Source organism: Ochotona princeps, chromosome 20 (genome assembly GCF_030435755.1).
Source record: "Ochotona princeps isolate mOchPri1 chromosome 20, mOchPri1.hap1, whole genome shotgun sequence".
NCBI classification, from domain to species: Eukaryota; Metazoa; Chordata; class Mammalia; order Lagomorpha; family Ochotonidae; genus Ochotona; species Ochotona princeps.
Window position 1 is genome coordinate 6,688,859 of NC_080851.1, and position 13,475 is coordinate 6,702,333.

The 13,475-nt window shown below is 41.3% G+C and overlaps 1 protein-coding gene across 3 annotated transcripts in view; it reads left to right on the top strand.

The window, feature by feature from the left end:
- RUNDC3B (RUN domain containing 3B) overlaps nt 1–12,397 on the top strand; it is a 97,002-nt gene extending 84,605 nt beyond the window's left edge. Inside the window, exons 10-12 of one of the 3 annotated variants that reach the window (XM_004582282.2) lie at nt 4,193–4,311; nt 10,079–10,234; nt 12,087–12,397. In XM_004582282.2, coding sequence (XP_004582339.1) covers nt 4,193–4,311; nt 10,079–10,224 — 265 coding nt within the window. In that variant the 3' untranslated portion in view covers nt 10,225–10,234; nt 12,087–12,397. Of the gene's footprint in view, nt 1–4,192; nt 4,312–10,078; nt 11,652–12,086 lie in introns of those variants that run through there. The other 2 variants (XM_058678328.1, XM_004582283.2) reach the window with 2 other exon arrangements.
- The last annotated feature ends 1,078 nt before the right edge of the window (nt 12,398–13,475 follow it).

Consider the following 13,475-nt stretch of genomic DNA (forward strand, 5'->3'; position numbering starts at 1 on the left):
TTCTTAATATAACAGGAATAAGGCACTACATTTTTTATTGAAATTTTCATTATTGCTTCAAAATTCCATTGTCTACAAATTCTGTGCTGTGAGCACTGGTTTTTGTTAGGTAAAGTCTATAAACTCAAGGGCTTTTCCCTGACACAGTAAGCAGTCAGGAGTTTCCCACTGAGTGTCTCTAGAAGGACCTGTGATAGGTCGCAGAGGGAGTTTCCTGTTGCTGCTGTCAAGGCTTCAAGGAGAGGTCTTCGTCCCTCCCATGGTGGGGGCCTTTGGAGTACTGGCGAATGTGTACAGCGGAACTTTTAGTCTTTTTGTATGGCACTCAAATTAATTTTATGTCTTTTTGCTTCTGGGTGTTTTTTTGTTCATAAATATTTAGTATATTTTATTTTTGTTAACTTAAAAATATCAGCAGGCTTGCTATGATGAGAAACTATTGTCAGAAACTCATTTTAAGCTATTAGTTTAAAAACCAACATACAAGGCCAGCATTGTGGCATGGCGGGTTAAGCCATTCCATCCCTCTTCAGTGTTGGCTGCAGTTCTCACTGTTCCACTGATGTTCCAGTGGGAGGCAGCAGTGATGGCCCCTGCCACCTGTGTGGGCAGTGGGAGGCAGCAGTGATGGCCGCTGCCACCTGTGTGGGCAGTGGGAGGCAGCAGTGATGGCCCTGCCACCTGTGTGGGCGAGCACGCTAGAGACCTGCTTCCTGGCCTCAGCCTGGCCAGAGCCTGGCAGCCGCAGGCATTTGGGGAGTAAACCAGTGGGTGAAAGTTCTCTTGTTGTGTCTTTCCTCACTCTTTCTAGCGCTTTCTTTTCAGTAAATACTAAATAAATCTTTTTTTTTAAGTTATATTGGGTGCAGAATAATAATTTTGAGAAGAAACTTATTTCTGTTAATTAAATTCCTGTGTTCCTGCTTCTCTCCAAAGCTAAAGATGAAATACTGTAAACAAAACTCAAGTGAAATTTTCTGTGATATGCTTCAGTACAGTGTGGTTTATCTCACAAGACAAACTTTTGTCTGGGAAGGGTTTCTAATTGAAAGCCAAAACTTTTCTTTTTATATGAAACAGTATCCAACATATAGTAGTAAAACCCAAATACTGGGTATCATTTTAAAATAAATACTGGGTATCATTTTAAAATAAATATTTTGTAGCTTGTGTACATATTATTTATTACAATTATCAAAAGTTCTGCAAAGGAATTTCCTATGAACTAAAAAGAATTGATGGCCTTTGTACTTTTGACATTTGCAGTTATCAAATTATAGAGTGAAACATGGTATTGTAAGCTAAAAACGTTATTTCATTTCATTTCTTCAAGAAAAAAATAGATACTCATTGTGCTATATGCATGGATTTAAAATTGCCTTTGCACAAAAATAAACTTATCTTTTAATTCCATTTTGCAAACTTAAAAAAAATTTTTTAGACTTATTTAGAAGAGTGATGATGGAGAAAGGGAGAAAATTTTCAAGGTGAGAACTTTATCCACTAGGCTACCACACTGGGTCCATATTTACTTATTTAATTTTAGAGGCAGACACCAAACTAGGAAAAGAACTCCTGGCTGCTGTCTCCCTCCCCAGCCACCTGCAGCAGCCTTTGCCTGGGACTGAAACCCAGAGCTGTGAGCAGGAAGCTTAATCCTGGTCTCATCTGAGTGGTGGAAGCTGATCACCTGAGTCAGCATCACTGTTTCCCAGGGAATACATCAGCAGGAGACTGGAGCAGGGACAGAATCCTGTGTACTGAATCCAGGCATTCCACATGGGGCGATGGGATGTGGCATCTTTTCTTTTTTTAAGGTTTATTTTCTTTTTACTTGCAAGGCAGATTTTTACAGAGACAGAAGGAGAGACTGGGTGAGAGGTCTTCCGTTTGCTGGTTCATTCCCCAAATGGCTGGAACAGCTACAGCTGAGCTGATCCAAAGCAAGCAGCCAGGAACTTCTTTGGGGTCTCCCACATAGGTACAGGACCCAAAGCACTTACGTGATCCTCTGCTGCTTTCCAAGACCATAAGCAGAGAGTTGAATACGAAGTGAAGCAACCGGGCTCAGAGCAGTGTCCTCACCTTAGCAGCCAAAGTCCTCCCCTTGAACGTGCCAGGATCCCATAAGGCGCAGGTTCTAATTCCGACAGCCCCATTTCCCATCCAGCTCCCTGCTTGTGGCCTGGGAAAGCAGTGGAGGGCATTCCAAAGCCTTGGGACCCTGCACCCACGTGGGAAACCTGGCAGAAGCTCCTGGCTCCTGGCTTCGGATTGGCATAGCACCGGCCATTGTAGCCCCTTGGGGAGTGAAACAGCAGACAGAATAGCTTCCTCTCTGTCTCTCCTTATCTTTATATATCTTACTTTCTAATAAAAATAAGTAAATCTTAAAAAAAAAAAAAAAAAAGAAGTGAAGCAGCCAGGACTCAAACTGGAGCCCATATGGGATGCTGATGCTTGTAGCAGAAGATGTGCCTGCTATGCCAGCTCTCTGATGCTGGGATGTGAGTGTGTTAGTGTGCTAGGCCAGATGCCCACCCTTGCCCTGCTTTAATAAAGAGACAAGTAGTTCTGTTAAAATAATTTTCCTTTGTCCTTCTCATTACAGATGGGATCCTGATTAACACAGCATTTGGGTGGAAGTATTTAGTCTGTACTTAATTTATAATGTCATTGATAATGTGTACATTTACTCTTGAGTGTATGAATATCAACAGCTAGGAAATACCTCATTTGAAGTTCAATGTTATTCCCTGCAATTATTATCTTAAATATATTCTAGATCGTTAGGTGTACCTTGACTGTATTGTGAAGTAGATGTTGAGCTAAAAAGCATATTCCTTTTTCCTAGGTTGTTTGTATTTGGAAATAATGAATTCTGGTTTCTTTTTTATTAACACTAAGCCACAAATCTTTTGAGTTGGTTTTACCCTGAAGAAGCAAATATGAAGAAAGGTTACTTAGTTTTCTCAAATAGCAAATAGATAAGCGAAGAAAGTAAATTATTTTGAGGATATATTCATACAAGCAAATATTTAATTTCCAAACATTTTTGGAGTTCTAAGATATAAGAATTTGTAAAATTAATTTTTATTATATAATAACTTTCTGTAATGTCAAGCATTGAAGAATTTGGATGTGCTAAATCATTTGATGTTAGATCACCCTCAAATTGTGCCAGCTTGGTTTCATGGAGAGTAATCTGCAGATTTTTTTTCCTGTTTTGAAAATTGGCAGTGGGCCCGGCGGCATTGCCTAGTGGCTAAAGTCCTCACCTTGAACACGCTGGGATCCCATATGGGCACTGGTTCTAGTCCCGGCAGCGCTATTTCCCATCCAGTTCCCTGCTTGTGGGCCTGGGAAAGCAGTGGAGGACAGCCCAATGCTTTGGGATCCTGTGCCTGTGTGGGATACCTGGAGGAAGTTCCTGGCTCCTGGCTTCAGATCGGCGCATCCCTAGCCATTGGGGTCACTTGGGGAGTGAATCATCGGACAGAAGATCTTCCTCTCTGTCTCTGCTCCTCTCTGTACATCTGACTTTGTAATAAAAAATAAATAAATCTTTAAAAAAAAAGAAAATTGGCAGTAACGAGAGATTTCCAATTCTTAACAAGAATAATCAAAAATTCGCATGAGGATTTTAATTTATTTAACAAATTATTTTTCTTTTCTATATTTCAATGGGATGTAGAAACTGAAAGAAGGTTGAGAAAAAAAGAATGGAGATGATTTTGAAGTCTTGATAAAGGCAAAATTTAGAGGAAGTATTGAGTGAGATGTATCAGAAATTAAATAAATTGAAAAGCTTTTAGGATTTATTTTTATTTGAAAGGCAAAGATACAACAGAAATAGAAGAAAAGAGAGAGATCTTCCATCCATTGGTTTACTTCCCAAGTAGCTGCAGTGGCCAGAGCTGGGCTGGTCCGAAGTCAAGAGCCAAGAACTTCTGCATCTCCAAAAATGTGGGCCATCCTGCACTGCTTCCCTTGCTACATGAGCAGGGGCTGGATCCAAAGTAGGACAGCCGGGGATGGGAACTGGCACGCATATGGAATGCCAGTATTGCAGGCAGAGTCCTAACCTGCTGCTTCACAGCCTCATGTACTCAATGTAAAACCTTTAAAGAATGTTTCTGGGAATTATGCTTGTTAGAGTGAATACACTTAGTGTTTCATCTTTGTTTTACAGGAAAAGTTATCAGAGTCTTGACCAGTTATCAGCAGAAGTTAGCCTTTCTCAAAGTTCCCTTGGCCCAGGCCAGTCGCAAGAAGATGGAAAACAAGATACAATAAACTTAATCAATGAAGGTAAGCAAAAAAATATTTGGAAGTTACTTTTTCCTATGCTGTCTGCATTTTGACTGCAGGAATTGCCAGAGTGAGAGATTGCTGTGAAGCATGTTAGAAATTAAGTGCAATTATGATTAAAACGGACGGCCCTCTTTTTTTTTCATGTGTTTGTGGTTAACTTTCTCATGGACTTAGTTAACTCGCTTGTGTCTTTCCTAGTATATAAAAACAACTTGTATCAAGGCAGTCCATCACTGTCATATCACTAATGTCAGTTCTCTTCTGTGTTTGTCCTGTTCCACTTCTGCGAAATCGGTGAAAGATGGCTCAAGTCCTTGGGCCCCTGCAACCTACAAGGGAGACCCAAAGGAAGTTCCTGGCATCAGATTGGCTCAGTTCTGGCTGTTGTGGCCATTTGGGGAGTGAACCAACAGTTGGAAGACCTTCCTCTCTCTGTAACTGTGCCTTCCCAGTAGAAATAATGTTTTAAAAATATAAACATGGGGCCGGCATGTAGCATAGCAGGTTAAGCTATCACCTGTGACATTGGCATCCTGCATGGTATGGTTTCATGTTCTGACTGTTACCCTTCCCATCTAGCTTCCTGCTAATGGACCTGGGAAAGCAGCAGAGGATGGCCCAGTGCTTGAGCCCACGAACCCACGTGCATGCTCCTGGCTCCAGGCTCAGCCTCGCCCAGCCCTGGCTGGTGCAGCCGTCTGGGGAAGGAGGAAGGAAACGGTGGAGGGAAGACCTCTCTGTCTCTCCTCCTCTCTCTCTGTTAACTCTGCCTTTCAGATACATAAATAAACCTTTTAAAAAGAAATACAGAAAATAGCAAAGAAAACTCAGCAAATGTAACTATACATCCAATTGTAACAATACTATGTATTATATAGAATGGCTAGATATAAAAGCATAGACAGACTTATGCTGGGAAAATATCAGCATAAAAAAAGAATATAAAATCTAATATCACACAGGTAGAATTTAAGGCAGTATTATGGACAAGGATTTTTGGCAAAATGCTTAAGGCAGTGGTTAAGTGGGAACACTGCTTCCCATATTGGAGCAGCTGGGTTTGAGTCCCTACTCTGTGTCCCGTCCAGCTTTCTGGTTATATGCACCCTATAAGGTAAAGGTGATGGCTGAAATACTTAGGTACCTGCCGCCCAAGGTGAAGCCAGCTTAGGTTCTAGGCTCCTGATTGCAGCTTGGTCCGGCCTAGGCATTCTGTAGTGAACCAGTGGATGAAAGATCCCTCTCTTTCCCTATCTCCTTTCCTCTCCTCTCTCTCCCTCCCTCTCTGTCACTGTGCCTTTCAAATATATTTTTAAAGATCTTTAAATAGTTTTAAATATTCATTTTTATTGGAAAGTCAGATACACAGAGAGGTGAGACAGGAAGATCTTCCGATCAATGATTCACTCCCCAAGTGGCCCCAATGGCTAGAGCTGCACCGATCCTAAGCCACGAGCCTCTTCCAGGTCTCCCATGCGGATGCAGGGTCCCAAGGCTTTGGAATGCCCTCCACTGCTTTCCCAGGCCACAAGCAGGGAGCTGGATGGGAAATGGGGCTGTCGGGATTAGAACCTGCGCCCTTATGGGATCCTGGTGCATTCAAGGGGAGGACTTTAGCTGCTAGGCTACTGAGTGTCGAGCTCTAAATATTTATTTTTTAAAAAAAGCTCTCTCTCCCCTCTCCTTCCTGCTTTTTCTTCCCCTCCCTCTGTTACCTTGCCTTTCAAATATTCTTTTTAAGATTTCAAAAAAATTAATTTTAATTGAAAGGAAGATTTACAGTGGGAGAATGCTCATGTGAGAGAGATGAATCTTTCATCTGCTGGCTCACTCTCCAAATGGATGCAAAGACCAGAACTAGACTGGTCTGAATTCAGGAGCCTGGAGCTTTCTCTGGGTCTCCCACGTGGCTGCAGGTGCCCAAGGACTCGGCCCATTCTTTACTGACTTGGCAGACCACAAGCAGCAAGTTGAATCATAGGCAGAGCATCGAGGAAACAAGCTGGTGCCCACACGGGACTCCACTGGGAGAACGCTCTACCTTCTCTTGTAAGATAGGTCTGGCACAGTTACATCTGTCAGGCTCTTGTTTGGAAGTGTCTTTCCCTGTCCCTTATATCTAAGGGTAGCTTTACTGGATATCTTATTCTTGACTGGCAGTGTTTTCCTTCTGGAATGTCTCATCCTGCTTCCTCCTGGTCCGAGTTTTGCGGAGAAGTCTGAAGTCAGGCAACTTGGGAATCTTGTATGTGTTATTTGTTTTTCACTGAAGAGCCTTGAGCATCCTTTCGTCAAGCTTGCAGAGTTTTATTATAATGTGTTGGAAAGAATCAAGATGAATTGGGCTTGTAACTTTGGCATTTCTGTACGCAGACAGTTCTTTCTCTAGGCTCCAGATCTTTTCTTTCACTGTCTCTTTGAATAAGCTTTCTGCCCCACTGGCATTCTCGTCACTCCTGACACTGGTTTCTACCCTATACATGCCATTCAGAGTTCCTGTAAGGCATCTCCATTCTCTGGCTCTTTGTCTTCTGTTTTTCAAATACCCTATCTTCAAGCTACCTAACACTTTCTTCCAGTTAATCTTTTTCTGCTATGGATGGCCTCTATCTTGTCTGTAATTTTGCTTAGAGAATCTTTCAGCTGAAGGATTTCTGCTTGACTTTTTAAACTACTTCCCTCTGTCAAGTGTCTCTGAGAACATCAGATCATTTCTGTGTGTTAGGTTCCTTCAGTTTCTTAAAACAGGTGTTTTAAAGTCCTTATCTGAGCATTTGAAAGCATGTATTCCTGCAGTGAAGTCATGCCTCTCTGAACATTCTAGATACTTCTGGAACGCAGCAGCATCTTTGTGTACACAGTTTTGCTGCAGTGATCTGGCTGTGTTAAGAGCCATCCTTCCACAAGCACTGAAGAGCCTGCTTGTTTTCTCTGCACCTGCGGACCCTCTGCTGTGTCAGGGCTGGATGGTGTCCTAGGCTGAGTTGCTGTAGGTCATCCTTTGCTGTGCTGGCATTGATTCAGTCCTGAAATAACCCCCCTCCCCAAAAAAACTCAGGTTTGTTCCAAACCTGTTATTGATATGTTATTCAAAAAGAACTAGAAAGATGTCTAAAAAGATACCTGACCTCTAACAGGACCAGACACTTTATCCTGTGTCTGCTGACATTGCAATGTTGGCTCACACACCGAGGCTGAGACCTGCACAGCTTTCAGATAGAACCTGTGACTTCCTTCCTGTACTGGCTTCATTGCTGCTGTCACTCCTATGGCAGCATGGGTGGTTCTGGCTGTTCTGTGACTGATCAGCTGGGGCTGCGGCACTCCACTTGGCACCACAGCATGTTCTGGAGCTCTCTCCACAGACAGTGATCCCTGGGATCTGCTCGGTGTTTGATTTTTCGAGCATGACAAGAGACTCAAGGTACAGTTCTGTGGTTCTTTGCTGTCTGCCCACAATTGAAGCAAAGGTGACAAGCCAGTCCCACAGCCACCCAGGCAGGCACCAATACGTGGGTCTTAGTTCCCAGGCCCTACACAGTCTCAGGGCTGCATGCCAGGCCTCTGTAAAGCTTGTGGTGGAAAGTACATATTCCCAAGGCCCAGGTCTCTGTGCCTGTTGTCAGGGCAGATATAGAGGCTCCAGTCAAGGAATGGACTGAGGAGTGTCAAGATCTCCCCAGTATTAGGTTTTACCAGCCTGGTACTGGCATGGTTCAGTCCCGTGGTTCCTTGCTGCCTGCCCAAGGTTGATGGAGGGGTGGTGAAGACAGCTTTTCACCTCCTACAAACTGGGTCATGCCTCACTCTCACTGTAATTATACCAGGCAGAAATTTGGAAATGACGCTTGCCAAAAGATATTCATCTTACTGGAGCACAGGTTTCTGCTTCATGCCAAGGCAACTGTAGCGGTCCCCTCTCTGTGAGCCCTGGTCTAAGGCCTTCGGGCTTGATCAGGTACTGTGTGTCACATTGGTAGACTCAGGCCAATATCCTATGCTCCCGCTCCTGTCCTGCTCTGCCACTACCAAAGGTCGGGGAAAACAGAGGTTATGAAGGGGGTTCATTGGTGCCCTGGCTGTGGAAGGTCCAAAGATTTGGTCTGCAGGAGAGAGCTTATGGAGCTGACTGGTTCTGGTTTTCTTTTCTTTTCTTTCTTTTTTTTTAATCATCGTAAGCATGCTTGGATCTGGGATTGCGTTCCAAGGTCTGGACATGAATTTCCTCTTTGTCCAAGTGGGAGGTGCAAGGTATCTTTTTCCTTTTTGCACTACTTGGAACTGGCGCAGGGGGTATGTGGGGAACCTCTTTTCCTCCTGCCTATTTGAGTGCAGCTTCTTACTGTTTACACTAAAAGCATTTCCCTGTGAGCTGTGACCTGCAGCTCTTGGGAGGATGACATGGTGTGTAATCAGCTGACCAAACAGATGTCTTTATGAGATGATCACCTGGTGTCTTATTCAGCCATTGTCTTGCTCTAACTCTACCTTCAGCGCATTTGGAACAGTCACATAAAGATGATCTTATATTGGCCCTAAAAATAATAAATTCATAAAGTAAAACATTACAAAGATTCCAGGAAATGGATTTTGTTGCCAAGAGCCCCGCCAGCTGGAAGTAAGCCTTCTATTAGACAACTCTGGGCAGCATTAAATAAACTTAACTTATAAATTCTTAAAAGATAATGACAGAATGACAATACATTTTATTAGATTTACTTAAATAATCACAAAATTTCCTAATTTTTATATAATTATATCAGTAAAAATGAAAAAATAAGTGAATTGTATCTCAGATCAAAAAGTTGGAAAAATAAGTAACCCAAACCACAAGGAAGAAAATAATTTGAAGACCAAATCACAAATAAATGGAGAAGAACAGAGGGAAAAAGATCTAATTAATCAGGAAACTTTTCAAAAAACAAAACAAGCTAAAGTCACAGGTAATTTGATCACAAAAGAAAGCACAAAGAAAAACAGGACAAGAGGAAATGGAAACTGAAAAAAAAGACATTTCAACATCACAGACACTTCGCAGACCATACAGCCACAGTTGAAGTGCGTGTGTGGACTTATCCAGACGCGCTTCCTCTCTCCTGTTCTGTGTGTCTGTCCTACCACACCAGCCTCACGTCAGCACCACATTGTCCAGGTGTAGTGATACAGTGAAGTTATGGAATCAGGATGTTTGAATCCTGTAACTTAATGGGAAGCTGACGTCACAGGCAGTGGTGCAACGTGCTGAGCCGCACCAGTAGCCTCCATTCTTGCCGTCTTCACAATATTATTTTCCAATCCACAGAAAGATTGGATGTTTTCTCCAATCATGGTTTCAGTGTACAACTATGCTTTTGCTTATACTAATTCTTAAGTATAATTTTTTTAAGATGCCAAAAGACAAAACGTGGTAACATAGATGCTTTAAAGATTCCTTTTACTGTTTATCTACAGACAGTCTATCATCCTGAGTTCACTCGCCATAGTCCTTTGGCTGCCTGGGTCTACCACAGGTGGCAGAAACCCAGTTACTGGAGCTGCCACCTGCTGCCTTCAGAGGTCAGCACTGAGAGCAAGCTGGAGTCAGGAGCCAGGCATGTAACCCAGGGCACTCGGATGTGGGATTGAGATTTTCCAAATGCGAGGCTACACATCTGATTGAGATACTGCTCTTTAATATTATAGGGAAATAGACATACAGGGTCTTAGGATTTTTACTATTATGAACGGTGAGGGGCAGTTAACTTATTTTAATCCTGATTTTCAGGTAAAGAAGATACTCCTTCATTGCTTGGTCTCTGTGGGTCTCTAACATCGGTAGCAAGTTACAAGTCTCTAACAAGTCTAAAATCTAACGACTACCTTGCAAGTCCTACAACAGAGACGACAAGTCCAGGCTTGACTCCATCCTGAAAAACTGAATGTAAAGCCAAAGGTTTTTATGTTGTAAATGTTCAGTTTACATAAGTTTAACTACTGGGGAGACCTTTGAAATTTTATATTGTTCTGGTACATGTTGGGAAATCTCTTGTTTAATCCAGTACAAGTACACGTGGATGAAAAATACAATGATCCTGCCGCTTGTAATTTTAAAAGTATATTTGTCATTGAGGAAGCTTAAAAATGAGAAGGCTTTTAAAAATTCTCAAAGTTCCTGCAAACCAATTTCCATGGAAACTGTATATATTTGCTATTTAGCTGATTATATTTAAGTATATCTTAGTGACAAGAGAATGATTTTTTTATTCCAGACACTTCAAATATTTTCTGTCGTTCATTTTTCAGTAACTACATTTTCAAAGACATAATTTATTAACTTGGGTTTTATTGTTATTCTCTCCCTACGTCCTGATGCTCCGGTGTCTTGTTTTCAGTGTCGGGGAAGGCGGTCAAGCTGCAGGCGCACAGTGGCTGAGCACTTTTTTTTTTTTAGCAATGATTGTTTAGCACCAGCTTAACATTTCACTTGATATTTTATAAATTTTGTAGGAATGTGCCTTTTTAGGCAGTTAACTAATTTATGTTGCTAGGATCATGGGGAGAATATTTTATATTGAGTGTAGGTAAAATCATATAAACTTTTGTGTTTTCCTGAGAATCTCTTAAAAGCTTATCAGCTATAAAATATGATCAAGTATATCTCAAGTTAAAAACATTTAAAATTAGAACATGCTAAAAAGGTATATCAGGAAAAATTTCAAGTTTCATTGAGGATTTGAGACTTTTCAACAAAGATCAATGAGCAATCACTGTACTTCACAGGAAACATACATCTGATACGCAGTGTCTTCCTCTGATGCAGGAATGGCATCATGTATGTGTCACAGCTTCTGTCATTAATCATGCCATAAACCCACTTAAAAACTGACTTTTAAAATCCACACATTTCTACAGATGTTAATTTTCATAAAAATATGATCTGCATTTTAAGTATTTTTGCAGTTACTGAAACAGCTACATTTGTTCCTTAAGATTGCACCACACTGAAAGTGTATGAAGTATATTTTCTATAGTGAGTAATATGAGAAAAACATGATTAGTTGTGCCAAAGAAGTTTTATACATTTTTTTCATGAAAAGGTCACGGTTCTGATTGGGGATATCAGTACTTCATAGGGTATTTTTGTTTATGAATAGAACTCCCAGGCTTAGTAGTTTTGACATACAGAATAATATTCCTCCTAAAACAATGTATTTTATCGAGAAGCAGCAGGAGAACTGAGAATACCACAATCTTTCTTTGCATCAGAAATGTAGGAGAGTGGTAGTTCTCCACAATATTTAGAGCAGAGTCTCATTTTTGGCATTTACGATAAACATAGTGCTAAAGCCAATCATATAGCAATCAGTGCAGACGGCGTGCTTCCTGGGTGTAAGTTGTGTGAGATGTGTCAGCACGTACTCGCCTTCATTCCTGTAGCTTAGGGCTTTCACACTTGTGGAAATGCAGATCTGTTCTCAATCTGGATGCCTTGGTCAGGGAGTTGCCCAGGGCAGCTTCTAACCAGCCTGGGAGAGGGAAGGAAGGAATTCTCACCAAACATCGAAACTCTGGGAAGAGGAAGTGAGGAAATGCATAAGGAGAACTTGGGAAGTTTCGGGCTGGCTTTGAGCACTACTGTTGCTTCCTAGGAATGGTCAGAATTCTTAGCTGCTTTATCATCGGTGGCCCACTCAACCTGACATTTATGATCCTTTGGTAACTTAAAACTGTTAACTTTTTCCATGCATTTTTATAATATAGAAGGAAATTCAACATTGATATAATATTTTCAGATTTGTCTAACATACACAGTGACTTCTGCATCTTAACATACTGAGAAGTAAAGATTTAAACATGACATCTGAGGGTTACAACTCTTCTGGCTACTGTGAAATTCAGGTTTCTACACAATGCATTTCACATTAGATGGTTAATGCTTGCATGAGGAAACAATGTATATCTTGTTCTTCAGTTTTAGCTGGTAATGTTTATTTTTCACAGCCCTCATCCCTAAAGAATGCTGAATTACATGTTACTATTCCGTGTTATTTTTTGCCTTGATGTACTATACTTGTTGCATGTATATTAAACATTTTGTACCATGCAGTTCTGGTCTCATTTTTCCCTTGGAAAAGTAACCTGATTCACACAGTACACTGAGCTTCTGTTTCAACAAATGTGGTCAATAAGTATTATTCCACAGTTAAAATAATAAGATGAAAATCACTTTGATTTCTATTTTACAAGAAAATTTTGAGATGAGAAAAAATCTTAACATGTTATTCCACACACTAATTTTGCCTGGGTACTCTATCAGTTCAAAAGTTGGATTATGGGGCTGACATTGTGCCATGGTGAATTAAGTTACTGCTTGCATACCATCATCCCATATCAGAGGACTACTCTGAGTCCCAGCTGTTTCATTTCCAGTTATCTGCTAATGTGCCTGGGAAAGCAGCTGAGAAAGACCTTAGTATTTGGATCTCTGCCATCCACATGAAGAGTGGTTGGGATTCTGGGCTCCTGGCTCTGACTTGGTCCTGCTCTGGCCATTGAGACCATCTGGAGAGAGCCAGTGGATGGAAGATGGATTTCTTCCCCTGCGCCCTTCTACCTTTCAGATGAGATGTGGGTCAACACTGTGGCACAGCAAATTAAACTACTGTCTACAGTCCCAGCATCCCATATAGGCAGTGGTTTGAGTCCCAACTGTTCCACTTCTGATACAGCTCCCTGCTAATGTGCCTGGGAGAGCAGCGTAAGCTGGCCCGAGTCTTTGAACCCCTGCACCTGTGAGGGAGACCAACCTGAAGTTTCTGGCTGCTAGCCCTGGCTGTTGGCCAAATGGTTAGTGAACCAATGGATGGAAGATAATCTCTCTCTCCCCCTGTCTTTCTAACTTTTAAATAAATAATCTTTTTTTTAAAATGAAGGAATAATTTTTAATTAGCGATTACTAAGAATGCTGAGATAATTTCTAGCAAATCTTTTTTGGTAGCTAATATATTTTAAACCTTACTTAGAAAAGACTGCTACTCATCTGTCTTTTCATTCAGATACATTGCATGTAGTCACATATTAGAAAAACTAACAGGCTTTAGAGTGGTTTGTTTCATTCATAGGTATGACTTTTCCTTAAGTACAGCATTGTGGGTGGGAAAGATGTAAATCTTTCTAGTATT